The following is a 19,405-nucleotide window of genomic DNA, read 5'->3' as shown; positions in this document are numbered from 1 at the left end:
AGCTGTTCCTTGGAGTGGTTGCACCACTCAAAAATAAAATAAATAAATAAATAAAAATAAAATGTCTATTAAAACTACTATAGCTGCTTTAAATCCCTGTCTGCCCTCTGCCTTGAAAATCTCCTCTAAATCAGTGGTTGGGTTTTACTGTTGTGTACTTTTATGTATTGTACTTGTATATCTTAACACATGAACACTATACCACATTGCGAACATTTGGCGAAAATAGCAGAAATACAAGCTCACAACACATCGCTTTTTGTTGCGTTGTGAGCATGTAGATCGAGAAACGATTGGTGCAGAGTTAAATACTAGTGGACCTAGTATAGAGCCCTGTGTCTTACCCTAGGAACCCGATCTGACCTGTCCCTTTGTTTTTAGAGGTAGAAATACCAGTGGTATACCGCAGGAAAATCCTCAGTGTTCATTTAAAGATGGGGTGCCATAGTTTTCTACCTTTTCTGTTTTGTATAGTATTTATGGAGTTAACATTACTCAAATAGACCCCCACGTGTGGTTATAATATGCAAATATGTCTTCCCTGTGTATTTTTAGTTTCTTCCTGAAGGCTGAAAGCCTTTGAGTCAAAAGACCCAATCGAAATACACTGCTTTAGTGACACACTAAAATCATCCCCTGCCCTAACTCCTCCCCCATTATCATACAACAGCTGTGGGTGTGGCTTCAGTTCGGGTGGGTGGTGCTAAGGTGAAAACCAGGTATACTTAATGAACCAGTGGGTGTGGCCACATAAAAACAATTGTAACACTTTCTGTACACTTAAAAAAAATAATAAAAAAAATACCGGTAGTATAATCACAATACCTGATCATGTTTTAGAAGGGGGGGGGGTCACGGCACCCCATCTTTAAAGGATTTTACTGTGCAGAGATTCATGTGATGGTGTACTGTATACTAACTGCATGAGTAGTAGAGAGAAGTGCGGCGGACATCACAGGATTCATGATTGTGGCCTGGGTCTCTGATTCACTGATCATTTCTAATTGCGTTCCTGCCTCCAGGTGAAGACACTATGACCGGAGATGGAGGGGAATATCTGAGAGCGGAGGACCTCAGAGAGCTGGGAGATGACTCGTTACCTGGACATTACCTGGATGGCTTCAGCTACATGAGCCACAATCTGGACAGGTCAGACTCACTCACTCACTCACACACACACACACACACACACACACACACACACACACACACACACACACACACACACACACACACACACACACACACACACACACACACACACACACACACACACACACACACACACACACACACACACACACACACACACACACACACACACACACACACACACACACACACACACACACACACACACACACACACACATTCCAAAAAGGATTTCCTTTCCCATCCAGCTGGCAAATCACGCAATTTGTGTCTGTGTGAACAAGATACATTGCTTACAGAGGCTGCATACATTACCCGCAAACACACCCAGAACTGACTACTTTCATATCAATGTCCAAATAGGCCCAACCAGACTCCTCTTGGAAGCTTCCACCAGAGAGAGGGGATTCTGATAGAAGACATGATTACCAGCCACCAGGTGAGAACCGATCATCATACCTATGCCTGATCTATACGTCATGTCGCGCACCGGAAATAGCAGGTGCGACGAGTTGTGATCTTGCAGATCTGCAATTTTCAATGCACTGTTATTGTTGGAATGAATCGATCACTGTCTTTGGCACTCTGTAGGTGTCAGCTTTATCTATGAAGGAGGAGTCCTATCGTCTGAGCTGGGGAGCGGAGCACCTTGATAATGTGTTGCTGTCTAGCAGCCTGCTGCACTCTGGGTTAGTATACGCATGTACGCAATAGCCAAATTCCAATACCCCAAATCTCGGCCCCTCTCTCACTCACACTCGGTCACTCCAGCATGGCAGAGTTACAGTGAAATTGGTGACCTGCCAAAATATGTGACCATCTTCTGGACTTCACATAACTTACGTGGAGGTCTTTACATACAGTATGTGTCCTAAATACCACTACGTTGATCTCTGCTAATAAACAAACTTTCGGACACTGACGTTATGTAAAAACGTCTACAAAATTGTCACATATTTCATTGGATCATCAATTTCACTGTAACCATGCTGGAGTGGCCAAGTATGAGTGAGTGATTGGCCGAGATTTTGGGTATTGGAATTTGACTCACTCACTCACTCACTCACTCACTCACTCACTCACTCACACACACACACACTGAAACACAGGCACCATCGTTATTTCCTAGATTTATCATGCATATGTTTTAAGGTTTATGTGATTTGTGATCATGCTGCACGCCTTTCAGTTATGAGGGGTGTAGGATTCTCCACCTTTGTTTTGTCCATATTCCTCCCACAATTTCTAATGAACCTTTTTGTTCCATCCTCTTAATCCCGTGCTCCGTGTTCTATCTCTGGTCAGGTTTTTCCCGTCACTGTATTTCACTCCTTCCCTCTAGTTTTATCTTATTCTCTCTCTCTCTCACTCCTGTTCTTTCTCTTTCCTCTCGCTCTTTGTCGCCGTGTTTGTGATCGTGTTGGTTGTGTTTTGCTTCTAGCCGCTCCTCACCGTGCCTAGACCATGACAACAGCAGGTGATGTTCATCATATTGGCTTCTCTCTCATTCTCACTTTCTCATTCTCACTCTGTCTTTCTCTGTCTCTCTCTCTCTGCCTCTCTGTCTGTCTGTCTCTCTCTCTGTCTCTCTGTCTGTCTGTCTCTCTCTCTGTCTCTCTCTCTCTGTCTCTCTCTGTCTGTCTCTCTCTCTGTCTCTCTCTCTGTCTCTCTCTGTTTATCTCCTCTTCCCCTCTACCCTCAATCCACATCTTTTCGTTTGACACATTCTGACAAGGTTGTTTATATGTTGACCTGAATGCAGTGCATGATTTACTTTGTCTTTGATACATCTTTATGCTATAGCCTTAACTTCATCTGCATGTGTCATGTCCACACACAGTGAAATCAACAGTGTCAATTTAACTCTGAGAATGTAAACATTGATCCAAAGGAAATTGTAAGGGTCCGTTTGGGTCAATTTGTTTGTTGGAGATGCCATTCAGTTGATACTGACGCTCACTTGTCCGACATCATCCAGTAGTTGGGTCTGCCGTAATTTCCTCTTTGATGATGCAAAACATCCACTCGGGAGAGCATGTTCAAAGCTCTCCTCACTCGCCTGTCTAACCCTAACCGAATGCTTTTCTTGCCACTGGTGATACATTGTGGTTGTTCTATCGCCACATGTCGATGTCACGGAGCAGTGCTTTCTCCGTTTCAGTTGCTTTGCCTGCATGAAGTTCCTCCGTGTCAGCTGCATATTACATGCTTGAGTACACGGTAAAATCCTCACTGTTAATCTATCCATTTGTAACTCTGAGAGGGTACAAATATAACTCATTGGTAGGCCTACTCTGAGAGCGTACAAATCTAAACTAAATGGACCCATACACATGTGCCAGTCCATTTGGTTACCATTTGTACACTGTCGGAGTAAAGGATTTTACAGTACATCCGTAATATTTATTTTCCTAATGTCCGTAGAGTTTTTGACATTCCACGTTCGAACTTTCTTGCACAGCTTCCTGGTCAGCTTCATGGTTGATGCCAGGGGCGGAGCCATGCGCGGGTGCCGTCACAACGGCCTGCGCATCATCGTGCCACCCAGGAAGTGTTCGGCGCCCACGCGGGTGACATGCAGGCTGGTGAAGAGACACCGCCTGGCGTCCATGCCCCCCATGGTGGAAGGAGAGGGGCTGGCGGGACGCATCATAGAAGTGGGGCCTACCGGTGCCCAGTTCCTGGGGTAAGCATGTGTGACTGTGACTGCGGTGCATTCTGAGTCAGGTTACGGTGGTGGAGGAAGTACTCAGATATTTTATTCAACTAAAAGTAGAAATACCTAGAAAAAAAGTCCTGCATTAAAAAAAATGTTACATAAGTTGAAATACACAAGTATTAAGATCCTTTCAAACGGGCAGTGATTAACGCAGATGTTGTCGCATGGATCTACAGGTCTGCTCAAGAGGGGCGCAACAGCGTAAATAAAATGCTAAACAGAATCCAGGTCTGGTGAGTAGCGGGCGTGTGCACGAAATGAGCAGGCGCGCAACAAATTCACGGGACCGCGCTCACGTAAATACGCTTGCGATGTTGCCCCTCGACGCTTGCGATGTTGCCCCTCGACGCTTGCGATGTTGCCCCTCGACGCTTGCGATGTTGCCCCTCGGAAAAAAATCGCAGGTCTCATTGGAAATGAACTATAGGCGTGTTATATTGCTTCCCGTTTGAAAAGCCCTTTAGAATCAAAATATAATATTATAAGCAAAAGTAAATTAGGCTTTGCAAAATTGGCCTTTATAATTATTTCCGGCGCATTAATGTGCAGTTAAAGCGGGGATATGCATGATTTTTATGAATACATTGGACCTGATGGTCAAGATTCAATTTATCCCCTGAGCAAGTAGGCAGGCTCTATTATCTCAATGGTAAAAATGTCAGCACTTGCACAGGAAAGAGGGTTCAAATCCAGGGTAGAAGCTACATCTTTTACGTATCGCAGCTGGTAAAGAAGGGCTTATTTTAACTACTAGGCTATATACTATATCCACCCCCCCATCATTTGCCTCCAAAATGTAGTAGAGTAGAAATATAAGATAGCAGAAAATGGACATGTATGTACAATAAAGTATTGTACAATAAAGTATTGTACATGAGTAACTGTACAGTACATTGTTAATTACCACCACTGCGTGAATGACTCACTGTCCCTGTGGCCAGTGTGTAGAATGATGAGGCGAATGATGATCGAGTGCGTGCGTGCGTGTGTGTGTGTGTGTTCATGCTCTCTTCTCCGCTCCCCTCTTTGTGCTGCGTACGGATCAGTAAGCTCCACCTTCCCACGGCCCCGCCCCCTCTGAACGAGGGTGAGAGCCTAGTCAGTCGCATCCTGCAGCTGGGTCCTCCAGGGACCAAGTTCCTCGGGTAGGGCAATGGATTATGGACGCAACACCACCCCTCTAGCACCCTAGTCATATAGGGCTGGGCCATATAACGTCCCCAATGGGCTTTATGCACACAGAATAACTCTTCCTACTTCCGGGCCGATGATACTAATTAAGGCACTGTTCCATTTAGTGTGCAGTGGTTCTCAAACCTTTTAATTTCAAGCACCCCCATAACTCTGAGAGTGTACAAATGTACACTCTCAGAGTTACACACGCTATTTGGAGAACCCACTCAAGAACACTTTGAGACCCACTGGTGTAGCAGAGTGTTTCCAGTGAGCCAACATGCACAGTAGCAGCACCCTGACTCTGTTTCACCAGAATGGAACGGACCCTTCATTAGTATCATCTGTAACACCTGTGAAGGAAGTAGGGAAGTTCTTTCCAAAATGGCATGTATACATTTAGCCCATTGCAACTAAAGCACGTGAGCTTGTGAGCTTGTAGATCAGCTATTTTCACTGTATTTGCACATCATCATTGTACGGTGACGTATAATACAATCTATTCTATAAAGATGTTCCTGTTGATTTTTTCTTTCTTGATTCATTGATTAACCTACATGAGCAACATTAAGTCGATTATTGGTTCTAAATATCGGTTTTGATATATTTGTGATGAATTGCCCAGCCCTACCTAGTCATATCCCCTTCCACACCACTCTGCCCTATTCAAGGGTTCATTGAACGCAAATCCAGTCAACCTGTGGCTTTTTTTTATGTACTGTATGTTATGTTACTCTCGCTTGCCTTTGTCTATCCCTTATGAGTTTGCAGATACCTTTCTGGTTGTATTCCCCTGCCTTATGGAATGCATACTGGATGTTTTTTTTATTGTTTTGTGTTTAATTTCTTTCAATAATTATTCCCTTGTTTCACTGCACGCATTTTTCTTTTTGTTATCGTTCTCTTTGAATAGAATCAAATTGTTATTTATTCCTCACATTACAGTAAGTCAGCCCCAATGCTGCTGCTGCTGCTGACATTGCATGGTTTCATCTCATATCATGTGACATAGACACCCATATTATTTCTTCTCAGGCCTGTGATAGTGGAGATCCCCCACTTCGCTGCTCTGCGGGGGACAGAGAGAGAGCTAGTGATCCTGAGGAGTGAGACTGGGGAGAGCTGGAGGGAGCACCACTGTGACTTCACAGAGGAGGAGCTCAACCAGATACTCAACGGCATGGATGAGGGTGAGTATGGCCTGGGCAGTGTTGAAAATTACTCACATGTTTTACTTAAGTAAAAGTATCAATAGGCCTACTGCAATGTAGAAATACTCTGAATTCAAAATGTACTTGAGAAAAGTACAAAAGTATAGGCATCAAAATGCACTCAAAGTACAAAAAGTACAAAGTACTCATTATGCAGAATGTCCCATTTCAAGTTTTCAAATGTATAAAAATCTTTTGAAAATAGCAGATCTACCATTTAGATCGGCTATTTTCAAATGGCCGAAATGTACTGTAGAGCTGAAGTGGTTAATGTGTGTTTTGTAATTATAATCAGAACAGACCTTCATCATGCCTGATGAAGGTCTAAACACCCGAAACGTTGTTTGTTGTGTTTTAACTCATTTACACCTGAGGCCTGCAAGTCCTAACCTAATTTTTCAAAAAATGCTAAGCTAAGCTATGATGACTAAAACTAAATATATTGACAATTTCATTGTAGTAGAACAAAAAAACCCAGTAATTTTATGTTTGGTTGCACTCGGGTGTTGCACTCTGAAAATAGCAGATCTACAAGCAGTTTGGAGATCGGCTATTTTCAGCATACATACAACCAAGTGTAAAATCAGGCATCAAGGCCAGCCAAAATACATTTTAGTAGACAAAGGGCCCTATTATGCGTGTCTTAAGTACCAGGTCTTATTACTTAACTTAAGACCTGGAGGCGTGATCAATGCCATTTGGCTATTCTGAGTGGCCAAACAGCATTGACCACGCCTCCAGGTCTTAAGTTAAGTCATAAGACCTGGTACTTAAGACACGCATAATAGGGCCCATAGCATCAACTATTTTAAATAGTCGAATAAAATCTTACGATATTTAGTTGATTAAAACTAGACTAACACTGAAACATTTCAGATGACAAAAAAAATACTAAAACTAAATATATTTTTACTCAAAAGACTATGACAAAATCAAACATTTCTGTCAAAATCAACACTACTAAGGTGTATCTCACCTCTCATCTTCCCTTTCAGAGCTGGATTCCCCAGAGCAGTTGGAGAAGAAGAGAATATGTCGCATCATCACCCGGGATTTCCCACAGTACTTTGCGGTAGTGTCGAGGATCAAGCAGGACAGCCATTTGATTGGCCCGGAAGGTGGGGTGCTGAGCAGCACCCTGGTGCCCCAGGTCCAGGCCGTCTTCCCTGAGGGAGCCCTCACCAAGAAGATCAGAGTTGGACTACAGGTAGAATGACCCCCAAATTATGACTTTTTGCTATTTGGCCGCAAACCTAATTGCCACCCAGGGACACTAATAATAAAGAACTTTGACCCCCACCTGAAAATTGTTTATTCTAGGGACACACCCATACAATATATGTGATAAAATGTTTCAATAATAAAAAAGAAAAGAAAAGACAAAAAATATTTAAAGTGTGAAAACTGATTTGGACTGATTTGGACCGCCAATTCATACCGCCTATTTATAACCACTGCACTCAACTACACAATAAAGTAGCGGTAACTATATGAGTCTGTTTCTTGTTCTTCCTCATAGGCACAGCCAATCAACATTGAGCTAGTGAGGAAGATTCTGGGTAACAAGGCCACATTCAGCCCAATCGTGACGCTAGAACCAAGAAGGAGGAAGTTCCACAAGCCAATCACAATGACAATACCGGTTCCCAAGAGCCCCAATGATAGCGCACCCAATGAGTTTAGTGGGGAGAACACCACCTTGAGATTGCTGTGCAGTATTACTGGTAAGTTGAGGGAAATTACCGGTCCATGTTGTTAACTACAGTCCATACTGTACATACTGTAATACGCATCTGTTGTACATGACAAGCCTTTGCCACCACCTGCCAGAGCATAAACATGAATTCTGTTATTTAAAAGGTAGTTTCTCCTGAACTGACATTGTTATGACATTATAGCCATGATGAACTGCATGAACAGGAAGAGCTGAGTAGATCCTATCTAATTGCAGGTTATGTTTAGGCATTAAGTTAGAGAGGGTATTATAGCCAGTGTAAGGAAATAAGGATTGAGTGTTTAGCCAATGGAATTGCTTGACCTCAAACTCCCAGATTTGGAGCATACATGTATGCTCCAAATCGAAAACTTCCAGGTCCAAAAAAAATGTAAAAAGCAATTAAAATGTGTTGCTTTTTGTTGACAGGCATTTGTTTTCTCTGTGTTTCAGGTGGAACCACTCCAGCCCAATGGGAGGACATTACTGGCTCCACACCCCTCACCTTTGTTAACCAATGCGTATCCTTCACCACAAACGTATCAGCAAGGTAGTCTCCTCAGTTTTCACATGCAGTTGTACTTGAGTTAAAAGTAGAAATGTACTTAAGTACTGGTGCTCTAGCACTGGGTGTACTGTATGTTATGCTTATCTCATTCCCTGAGGGTTTGTCCATGACAAATGCCTTTGTCTTTATTTACTCGTATTTTTACCTACAGTAGTTGCTATGCAATTAGCTTTTATCTGCCACACAAAAGTGTGTGATTGAAAGTTCCATTTGTGTTCATTCTAATCCATAGGTTCTGGCTGATACTGTGATTGTTCGAAAGTTCCAATCTTGTTTATTCTAACCCATAGGTTCTGGCTGATAGATTGTTCATTCTAACCCATAGGTTCTGGCTGATAGATTGCCGGCAGATCCATGAGTCAGTCAATTTCTCCACCCAGCTGTACAGGGAGCTCATATGTGTTCCCTACATGGCCAAGTTTGTTATATTTGCCAAGACACTGGACCCCATCGAGGCCCGCCTGCGCTGCTTCTGCATGACCGACGACAAGATGGACAAGACACTGGAACAGCAAGAGAACTTTACCGAGGTGGCCCGAAGCAGAGATGTAGAGGTGAGGAGAAACAGTGAGAGCCTAATGAGGGGAGAGGAGTGTGTCAGAACAGTGGAGGTAAAGGCCTGGGCCGTGGCTCAGCGGTCCAGGCACCTTGGCTGGTAACCCAGTCTGGCAGTGTTCCGCGGGTTCGAATCCCGATCCCGACGGCCTTTACTGCATGTCACCCCCCCATCTCTCTCCCCATTTCCTGTCAGCCTACTGTCTGTCCCTCCATAAAAAAATAAAAATAAAGGCTAAAGCCACAAAAAAACATAAAAAAAAGAACAGTGGAGGTAAAGTAAAGGAGGAACTATGCAGATAGTCAGGGGATATTAATACAATCTGGGGATAAATTCCTTACCAATACATTTCTTCACCAATATGTTTGTAAAGGTTTCTAAATGGTAAATGGTGCATTTATATAGTGCCTTTATCCAAGGCGCTTTACAGAGATTGTCCATTACATTCACCCATTCACACACACATTCATACACTGATGCCGGAGGAAACCATGCAAGTAGCAACCTGCACATCGGGAGCAATTAGGGGTTCAGAGTCTTGCTCAAGGACACTAACTCTGGGGGAGCCCGGGTTCAAACTGGGAACCTTGCAGTTATATGCCAACTTGAATACCACATAACCACATTTCATAACAGTGCTATACAGTGCTAGTGATTTAACATATTGCATTTTAATAAGAAAATGGCCAGCATAAGTTCTGATACTGCAGAGAGTGAAATGACAAAACATATTTATGATTTTATGATTTCCTATTGTATTTTTGATTTTTAATACAGTTATATTCTGTGTCAGGTGCTAGAGGGAAAGCCCATATACGCAGACTGCTTCGGAAATCTGGTGCCTCTTACCAAAAGTGGACAGCACCATGTGTTCAGCTTCTTCGCCTTCAAAGAAAACCGTCTTGCCCTGTTCATCAAGGTAAGGTTATGCATGTACATCTCTGGAATTTCTCTGTTTGAGACACGCAATTCAGCATTCATGTAATTAATGGGCTGTGGACCTGACTTTACTGACAGATTCGAGACACAGCCCAGGAGCCATGTGGTCGTCTGTCATTCACCAAGGAACCGCGGACTTACCGTAGTCTTAACCACAATGCAATCTGCAACCTCAATATCACCCTCCCAACATACTCTAAGGTCAATCTCAGTTTCATTCACTGGGCATACTTACTAATAATAGGAGTAAGTGTTTGTAATGTTTGTTATTTCTCTGTTGTATTCACTTCCTCAGGAGTCTGATTCAGACCAAGATGTAGATGATGAGGTAAGTAGTTTACATGATACTCGTGCCAAGAAAAAAAACTATAAATAAAATAGGAGTCATATCTAACTGTCATGTCTAAAAATGATTTTTTTGGGGGCATCCTTTCTTACAGAGTGAGAAGAGTGACAAAAAATGTAAGTTGAGATTTCTATTAGTTTCATGTATTGTAGTTGTGTGTCTTACAAAAACCTCTTGTCTCTTAAGGTGTCATATTTTCAGGTATTAAATTAGACCAATTATGTCCATAAATGTTTTCCACGTATGACATGGTTTCAATAGTGTGTTAGTGTTGCTCATGGGCCCATGCAACATGTCTACATACTGTATGAACAATTTACAATTTAGGCATTTAGCAGACGCTCTTAATCCAGAGCGACTTACATTAGGCAAGAACAAAAGTATGGGAATACATCACATATATAAAATGCATTTATCAAGAAACATGCGTAAGCTAAGAACGTAACTAGAACATATCTATATAATGACACTATACATATTAACTATACATATATACTATACTATGCTATACATATGTACTATGATGTGCTATGACTACATACAATGCAATTATTGTGCTGTCTACATGACATGCTATAAGTCTGTTTCAAATGCTATCTAAGTCTAAAAAGTGCTATCTAAGGGGGTAGGATAACTGCTATGGGCCATGATGGAGTCTGAAAAGGTGGTTCTTCAGACTACGGCGGAAGAAGGGGTGTGAAGGGGTGAAGCCAGATGCAAAACCGCAGGGAACCACAATTAATACCTATAGTATCCTGAAACAACATAATGATAAATCCAGTCCCGTAATATGTGCCAATGTATAATAAAGTATAATAACCCTCTCTACTAACAGTGTGTACAGTTACCTATTGGTATCTGGCCGCTATGCTAAGGCTGATATGCATTGCATTCCCCTCTCTTTAAGCCCCATCCATGTTGCACTTTAATTTTTCTGCAGTAACTCTACACCTTTGTATTGACTTGAAATGTAAAGATCAAAGGAATACTGTGGGGGAGGGGGGGGGGGGGGGGGTGGACTATATTTGTAATCAATTTTAAAGTGATTTGAAATTATCTTTCGTGAAAATACAAATTTTGTGGACTCAACCAATGATAAGAATATAACTATTCCATTGACCTTTCCATTTGTTCAAGAGTCACTTCCTGAAACCCTTTTAACAATAGCATGCCAAATTCCTTTGCTCTGCATGGAAATAACTTCACCCATATACAAACAATGTCACGTTGTTTGCATTTGACATTTGTTGGTTTTGATTATATTTTCATAATTCTTTCTGTATGATTTCAGTCATTCTTATCTCCATTAACATATACTTTGAGTAGAATAACATATTTGACTTCCACTGAATACAGTTCAGTTATTTGCATTCATACATGTTATATGTTTTACTATGAAGTATGAACTATGTATTCATTGCATAGTTATTGTCTTCAGATGTCCCTGACTGACATCATCTTTGTATGAGCCTCATACAGCTACAGACCATATTCACACAGCCATTTTGTCTGTTGTGAATGGGTCATTGAGGTCACAAAAGACATATCAGGAGCACTATGTAATCATAATTCTATACCTGATATACCATATGCGATATTGTGGTGACATAGTGGTGACAATGAGACACAAATGTGTCCACCTTTTATATTAAGTTGCTACAACTGTGTAAAAGATGTTCAGTTTGATACAAAAATGTGGAATGCTTTGTCATAACAAATCAAATTCTAATGATACGGTTGTGATTAATCAATCGGTAAAGGTTCAGATTTGTCACGTTTGCATTATACCCATATAATACATTTATTCATTTAGTAAGTAGATATTTATTCATAGTTATTCCTCTAACCCTACTAATATAGCTTTACTATTATTTCTCTGCTTTGACGGTTTCATTTGTAAGTAGACATGACTCTTCATGTCAACAACAATCTTGAGATATTTTGTTTGTTATGCCTCTGTCCATTGGATCCATATTCAGATCTCTCCGTTGTTCCCATGGATTCTTTTTGTAGCCTACTTTCCTGTGTTCTACTTGTCAAACATGAACACCCAAGTTATTTCTTCTTCATATTCTATCATTTTGTTCCTCCTCTGCCTCTTCTGTTTGCTTCGCTTCTGCCATCGCTGCTCCTGTCCCTTCCCAATCTCTTTGGATTTGTCCAAATCCTTTCCTTCTCAAGGCTCCTTTGTCCCGTATCCTGTCAGTCTTCTCCTTACTCTCTGAACTGAAGATGAATTTTAATGTCACTGCCCTGACCACAGTTTTCCGATGTCTTCTCTTCCCCTACTTCATTTCTCCCTTATGTTCTTTACCCTCTTTGGTTGTGAACGTTGTTTTTTAAATGGAAGATGATGAAACGGAATCAACGGAGACGTTTACCAATCAACCTCTTGACCCTGCAACACTGGCAAGCCCCGACCTCCTCTCTGATGTGTCAGACATGAAGCATGACCTCATCAAAGTGACTGCCATTTTGACAACAGAACCAATGGAATTCTCCACCTCAGCCGATGAAACGGGGGCTGCTGGAGTGAGAATGATTGCAGACAATGTAACAGGGGAGCCTTTTGAGATAGTAGTACAGTTTAAAGAGGAGCTGCGTAAAGTTGGAGAAATTCTACGGGAAGGAGGTACTGTTAGCAGAGAGGACGGGGTATTACTCTCTGAAATGGAGACTCCCTCTATGAGTAAGGAACCTGTATTAGAAGAGGTTTATATTGAGAGGAGGAGCCGTTCATTTCCTACATATGAGGTCAGAGACATGTCAGGCATGGTCACACACCTCAGTATGGACATGGACGATTACTTAGAAGAAAGACCTGTAATGAAAAGTGATTCTCAAGAGGACAATATCCAGGAGAGATTTGAGCAGGTTGTTCTAAAGCGTGATGGCAAAAGGCGTCCACCAAATATCAAGAAACCAATTAGGAAAAAACTTAGAGATAGGGAACGCTCTGGATGCAGCATGTCTGAGGGAGAGTTGGAGAGGATGAGCTCTGAGGAGTCCCTTGATGGGGATGTTATTCTGGGGGAGACTAGCCTTGCACCTCCCCCGGTCCAGGAGCCACCAGAATCTCCTCGTGTGGTTGAGACATCTATTGGTTCTATAAAGGATAGGATCAGAGCTATACAGAAAACAGTTGAAGAGGAGCAAAGCCAGTCTTTTCCTCAGTCATCAGTCATTCAAACCAAATCTTTCAGTGCCACAAGGAAGATGGAGTCAGATATGCCAGAACTTCCTGAAATTCCTAAGTCTCCTAAATCCCCCCGGTCTCAGACAGAGAGATTGGAGGAGACTATGTCTGTCAGAGAACTAATGAAAGCATTCCAGACGGGGCAGGACCCTTCAAAAAATAAAGCAGGTCTTTTTGAACATAAAGCCATGGCTGGTTTGTCTGGCTCACTCGTGAAACCAGAATCAGCTCTGTATGTAAACATACAGAGTCCTGAAAGTGACAACACAGAATGTCCACCACTACAAACTCAGACTCCTACAATTTCTTTCCCACAGAGTGATGTTAAGACACTTGACAACATAAGGCTAGAAGAGAAAGCAATAGACTTGATAAAGAGCTCTGAGGAATCAAATACTATTCAAAGTATAGATAAAGTGGAGAAAGAGTTGTCAGGGAAGGGCTTCAACACAGTGCAGTTAGAGGAACCATCCAGTAAGACTTATAGGAGGCTGTCTGACGACATGCAAATCAGCCCTGATCGCAGACCCTCTGAAGACTTCAGTGCTGACATAAAGGCTGAGCTTGAAGACAGTCCAGAGTATCAGTTGTTCAAACAGACGTCAAAGCCAGGGGATGTGAACTATCAGTTGGACTCTGACTCTGATGTGAGTCCAGTCTCTATCCTCAGCCAATGTATGAAAAATGATAGTAAGGACTTTGTCTCTCCGACTGAAAATCAGATGTCAGACAAGGACCAAAGCCCTGAGAGTCTCAATCATGAAGGTATGGCTGTGTTCTCAGATGCCAGCATAGACATTAGACATTACAGCTCAGGAGAGAGTGATAAACATGAAGGGATGGCAATGAGCCCTCAAATGAGCCCTGAGTTAACATCCACTGTGGGAGTAGATGTTTATCCCACAGATTCAGAGGAAATGAGAGTTAATGAGGTGACTTTAGGATATGCAACAATTGACAATGCACAAGAGTTAATTCCTTCTCAAACTGACACTAAACTCATACAGGCCAAGATGGAAAACACTGAAATGAACTCAGAGCCCCAGCTCCAAGAAGTACGCATAGAGAAAAAAAATAATTACCTGGCATCACCGGCAGTAAAAGATATGTCAGGCATGTTGTCACTCCTGAATAGTGATTTGGACAAGTACCTAGATGGGAGGCCAGTTGCTGTTCGCCAACCACAGGAGGATGCTGTCCAGGAAAAGTTTGAACAAGTCATTCTTTCAAAGAACAGCCAGAAAGAAATTCTCACCATCTCCACTGATGAACATAAATTGTCCACAGTAGATGATACAATACACAAGACAGAAACGGAGACTGAAGGCAATGCCATAACAAAGATTGAAGTTGTAGAGGCCAAAGAAATGACCTCTGTTGAGTTGCCAATTGAAGAGGTCTGGATAGAGAGAAAAGGCTCATATCAATCAGCTACAACAGTGAAGGACTGTTCGGGCTTGCTGTCATTGCTGAGCAGTGATTTAGACCAGTACTTAGAGGAGAGGCCTGTTGTCGGAAGGCCTCCAGAGAACGACGTTGTCCAGGACAAATTTGAACAAGTCATTCTGACAAAGGACAGCAAGAAAGGGATTCTTACCATATACACTGATGAACATATATTGTCCACAGTAGACAATACAACACGCAAGACCGATTTTGTGATGAGAGAACATGAGACTACAGGCAATGACATAGCAACAAGTGAAGTTACCCTCTCTGTGGAGTCGCCATTTGAAGAGGCCCGGATAGAGAGAAAAGTCTCATATCAATCATCTACGACAGTGAAGGACAGTTCAGGCATGCTATCAATGCTAAGCAGTGACTTGGACCAGTACTTAGAGGAGAGGCCTCTGATCAGAAGGCCTTCAGTGAAAGATGTTGTCGAGGAGAAGTGGGAAGAAGTTGTTCTTCATAAAGAGGACAATTCTAATGAGGTGCTATCGTCCACCTATGAAAAGCAAAAGATTCAAACGGCAGATGACAAAACACCAATAGGAGACAATATTGATATGGCGGATAAGACTGATGTAGAGAAAGACGAAAAGCCGTTAGAGGAGGTACGAGCCAAAGAATCAACCCCTTCTTTCGTAGAGGAGAAGCCGTTTGAAGAGGTCCAGATTGAAAGAAAGATTTCGCACCAACAACCTACAATGGAGAAAGAAATGTCAGGCATGTTCTCACTACTCAGTAGTGACTTGAATCAATATCTACATGAGAGGCCTGTGGAGTCCCAAAGCCATCCAATAGAGGATGTTGTTCATGAAAGTTGTGAACAAATTGTCCTGACAAGGAACAGCAAGAAAGATAGCATCATTGAACCTGCCCAGAAAACACCTGAAATTGAGCACTTAGCATCCAGTAATACTGCACCACAAAGACCTGTGGACCTACAGACCCGGCACAATGTGATTTCTGATGGGCTAGGGAGACAGTCTTCTCAAAGAGACTCGCTGGAGACGAGCCCTATCACAGAGGACATATCCACAAAGACAAGCCCTGACTCTATTGAGCCAAGCCCCACCAGAGACTCCCCCAGTCCAGACTCTTTAGACGGAAGTCCTACTCAAGAAAAGGACAAACAATTCCATTTGTCAGGAAAGACAGCTGTGCATGAGGATTATGCCTCCCAGTTTAAGTCTTGTTTTGCTTATGACAAAGATATTTACACAGATGACAATGAGCAGGACAATATTCAACACACACACCAAGGGGAAAGTGGGAGGAAGGAACACTTAGCTTTTCTCTCATCAACAAGTTGTATGGATGGCGAAGTGAGTAGTGTCCTCAAAATGTCTGATTCAGCTGGTCTTTCAACAGGCAAAGATAATACAGATGATGATGAAGAAGAAGAGGACAATGCTGCCAAAAGGCAATTTACCCCAGACGAGGATATGTTTATAATGGCTGCTAAGATAAAAATGTTTGATGAAATGGAACATGATGCCAAAATAACCAACAATGGTAAATCTTCTGAGGTCTCTACAATATCAGAAATTGGAGATGAAAAAGATGATGCCTTAGTGATAGATGGTAGCCTAGTTAAACAACCTTCATCCCACAATGTTGTAGAGGAGGTCTCAGAAAAATATGTGACAGACATTACTCATGAACATGTTGAGGGGACCAATATTAGTTCAAGTACAGATATAGGTTGTTTCAGTCGATCAGGTGAAAGTTCACCATTTTTAACTCCCAGTCTCAGAGAGGTGGAGAGGTTTGATATAGAATGTGAAGAGTCTAAGAAAGCCTCAGCAAAAATAGAAATGGACATTTCTGAAGATATGGAGTCTGTGGAAGCTTTAACAGAAGATGAGCATAGTGAGCCTGATCGCTCAACTTCTATCAGTGAGCCTCACTTTCTTTGTTCAAAATCAATAGAGACCGAGGAGGCATCCAAAGTAGAAGCATGCACTGATGAACTTGATGCAGACGTAGTAGCTGCTGATAGTGAGGATGCAATGCTACAGATACATTGCTTGGAGAAAGATGTTGCTGTTGGAGAGTTAGTGCCTTGGAGTGCGACCCAAGAGGGTGAGGATGATGACGACGATATAGCTTTCAATGCACGAGTTGAGGCAGAGGAACAGAGGATTATGGGTCTTGTAGATGACAAACGGACACCTGACACGACACCTGGTCGAACTCCATCTGAAGAGGTGACACCCAGCCCATTTCAGTTTCAGGAGGGAAAACTATTTGAAATGACCAGAGGAGGTGCCATTGACATGACTAGAAGAAGTTTTGAAGAAGATGGATATGCTTTCTTTCACATAGGGGAACACCCAGTCGACGAGGTTGTTGCAGAGGAAGCTGGAGAAGATCAAACGGATCACATTATGCTAGATTACAGTATTCCTGGAACAGAGATCCCCCTCCAAGAGATCCAACTTTCATCTGTCACTGATGGTTCCCATGTACAGGTTCCAGTTCCTAAACCTAGAACTCTCATTAAAACCACAACTGATATGGCTGAAAGTGAACACCCACTCCTTCAGTCTGATCTTGGAAGCTCCACAGAGGTTCAGTTGGGCTCCCCACCGTCTTTGGTGAGCCTAATGAATGCTCAGAGTGAAGCTGAAAGCCCCAAAGATCTTGGACTGGGCTACCTAGACTCTACCATAGCTGACCTTCAATCAGCCACGTCAACTGTTACCCGCTCTGTTTACTCAGAACAGAGACAGGATTCCTCTGAATCCTCTCCAGAGGACGAGGAAGATGAAGAGGACCAGTGCTCGGTTATCGAAATGCCTGCTTCAACTCATAGTAACGTAGGACGTTCCGGTGACGTTGCAGTTGGGTTTGACAGTCCAGCAGAATATGAGGGCGCACCGCCTCCTGTCATATCAGAAGAAGCCAATATATATATTGATAATGGAGGTTCTAAAACTATCAAAGCTGACACACTGATACCTGAAGGGAGCCAGGGTCAGAGACTTAAGCTGGATGATTCTACCTACTCAAAGCCCAGGGCTCAGTCTGATGTTGATGGTGAGCCAGAAAAAGGCTGTAGTACAGACAACAGAGGTCATTCGGACAGTGACCATCTCGTTGTGAAATCCAAATGTCCTCCTTCCAGACTCCCTGTCTTTACTAAGCAAAGATCTACTCCTCACTCATCCTCCTCCACTTCTCAAGCTAGCAGAGATCAACTCTCCTTGACTGAGGAGCCATCTAACAGGTCGTCATTGGATGCTGAGGATATCAACAGTGCTGATCACGGGAGTCCAGATTCTGTTGTCTTCAAATATGACAATCAGGCTTGTTACAGTTCGGATCCTGAGGTCAGACGTTTGCCACGTGTGCGACCATCCTCTGTCACAGAGGATGTATTTGAGTCCAGGCCCATCTGGGATGACAGTGTCGAAACTCAGATGCAGAGAATCAGCGATGACCAAACTCCAGAGCATACGCAAGGTATTCCCAGATGTTAATGGGTTTCGCCTCCCTTTGCTCTTTCTATGCTCCTTTTAAACAATCTTTTTTGTTCTTTCTCTTTCTCAAGATATATTTCCACCGTAAAATCATTTCATGTTGTGTTGTTTTATCGTGAGCTGTGTCATTGTGTCATGTCTTTCATTGTGTCATATGTTTCTGTCTTTCATTGTGTCATATGTTTCTGTTTCTCATGTTATCTTTTGTTACATGTGGTGTATTTTGTCTGTCTTATTGTTTTGTTTCCATATGTATGTATGTATGTATATGTACACACAATCTCAAGATTGGCTGGCGTTGTTATTACAGTAGCTCTTCAGTAGCTTGAGTAGGCATTGTGAAGCACAGTTTTCGTATATTATCCACTTATTAATTACTTAATTACTAATGCAACTTTACTATGGCGCTTTCATTGCTTATGCTGTGGTTAACCTATAAGATGTGCACATTTTGTGATGAAATAGGAAAACCACCAACACTTAACCTCATGAGCATGACAAAAGAAAAATCACACCATTGTGTCAGTATCCATTCCATTTGATGTCACATGTTACAGCCTATAACATAGAGGCCACAGTTTACAAATCTATTTTCACCACTTTCAAATTGGCATTCCTATTTTGGTCATAGGTGAAAATATTCAAATATTGTGGAAAACTTTGAATGATTGCAAAAATAGCGCATCTAGAAGCTCACAACGTGTCACGGTTGTTGTAAGCTTGTAGATCATCTATTTTTACTACTTTTGCACAACACTGGCTTAGGTGTTACCTGTACATGTAGACAAAGTATACTCAAGATGACTGGGGCCTGTAATGCTGAATGCTGTAGTCGGTGTTGTCTTTGTACCTTGGATCATGAACTATGATGACAATTGGTGTCATGTTTGCCTCCGGTGG

The 19,405-nt window shown here is 42.3% G+C and overlaps 2 protein-coding genes across 2 annotated transcripts in view; both read left to right on the top strand.

Moving 5' to 3' along the window:
- ank2a (ankyrin 2a, neuronal) overlaps nucleotides 1–19,405 on the top strand; it is a 149,134-nt gene that overhangs the window by 56,167 nt on the left and 73,562 nt on the right. Inside the window, exons 25-39 of the mRNA XM_079499903.1 lie at nucleotides 1,023–1,149; nucleotides 1,516–1,591; nucleotides 1,744–1,841; nucleotides 2,594–2,629; nucleotides 3,614–3,838; nucleotides 4,918–5,016; nucleotides 6,080–6,234; nucleotides 7,251–7,462; nucleotides 7,775–7,979; nucleotides 8,423–8,519; nucleotides 8,863–9,091; nucleotides 9,887–10,012; nucleotides 10,111–10,233; nucleotides 10,328–10,360; nucleotides 10,473–10,494. Coding sequence (XP_079356029.1) covers nucleotides 1,023–1,149; nucleotides 1,516–1,591; nucleotides 1,744–1,841; nucleotides 2,594–2,629; nucleotides 3,614–3,838; nucleotides 4,918–5,016; nucleotides 6,080–6,234; nucleotides 7,251–7,462; nucleotides 7,775–7,979; nucleotides 8,423–8,519; nucleotides 8,863–9,091; nucleotides 9,887–10,012; nucleotides 10,111–10,233; nucleotides 10,328–10,360; nucleotides 10,473–10,494 — 1,863 coding nt within the window. The remainder of the gene's footprint in view (nucleotides 1–1,022; nucleotides 1,150–1,515; nucleotides 1,592–1,743; nucleotides 1,842–2,593; nucleotides 2,630–3,613; nucleotides 3,839–4,917; nucleotides 5,017–6,079; nucleotides 6,235–7,250; nucleotides 7,463–7,774; nucleotides 7,980–8,422; nucleotides 8,520–8,862; nucleotides 9,092–9,886; nucleotides 10,013–10,110; nucleotides 10,234–10,327; nucleotides 10,361–10,472; nucleotides 10,495–19,405) is intronic.
- LOC306922109 (uncharacterized protein) lies at nucleotides 13,142–18,505 on the top strand (the record flags this gene model as incomplete). Its single annotated transcript, XM_079499502.1, has 3 exons — nucleotides 13,142–14,339; nucleotides 17,745–17,837; nucleotides 18,396–18,505. The coding sequence occupies 3 exons, from the start codon at nucleotides 13,142–13,144 to the stop codon at nucleotides 18,503–18,505; spliced, it is 1,401 nt and encodes a 466-aa protein (XP_079355628.1).

Source organism: Electrona antarctica (genome assembly GCF_951216825.1).
Source record: "Electrona antarctica genome assembly, chromosome: 4".
Taxonomy (NCBI): Eukaryota; Metazoa; Chordata; class Actinopteri; order Myctophiformes; family Myctophidae; genus Electrona; species Electrona antarctica.
Note: the sequence above shows the minus strand (reverse complement) of the source record. Positions and strands in the feature narration are given on the sequence as shown.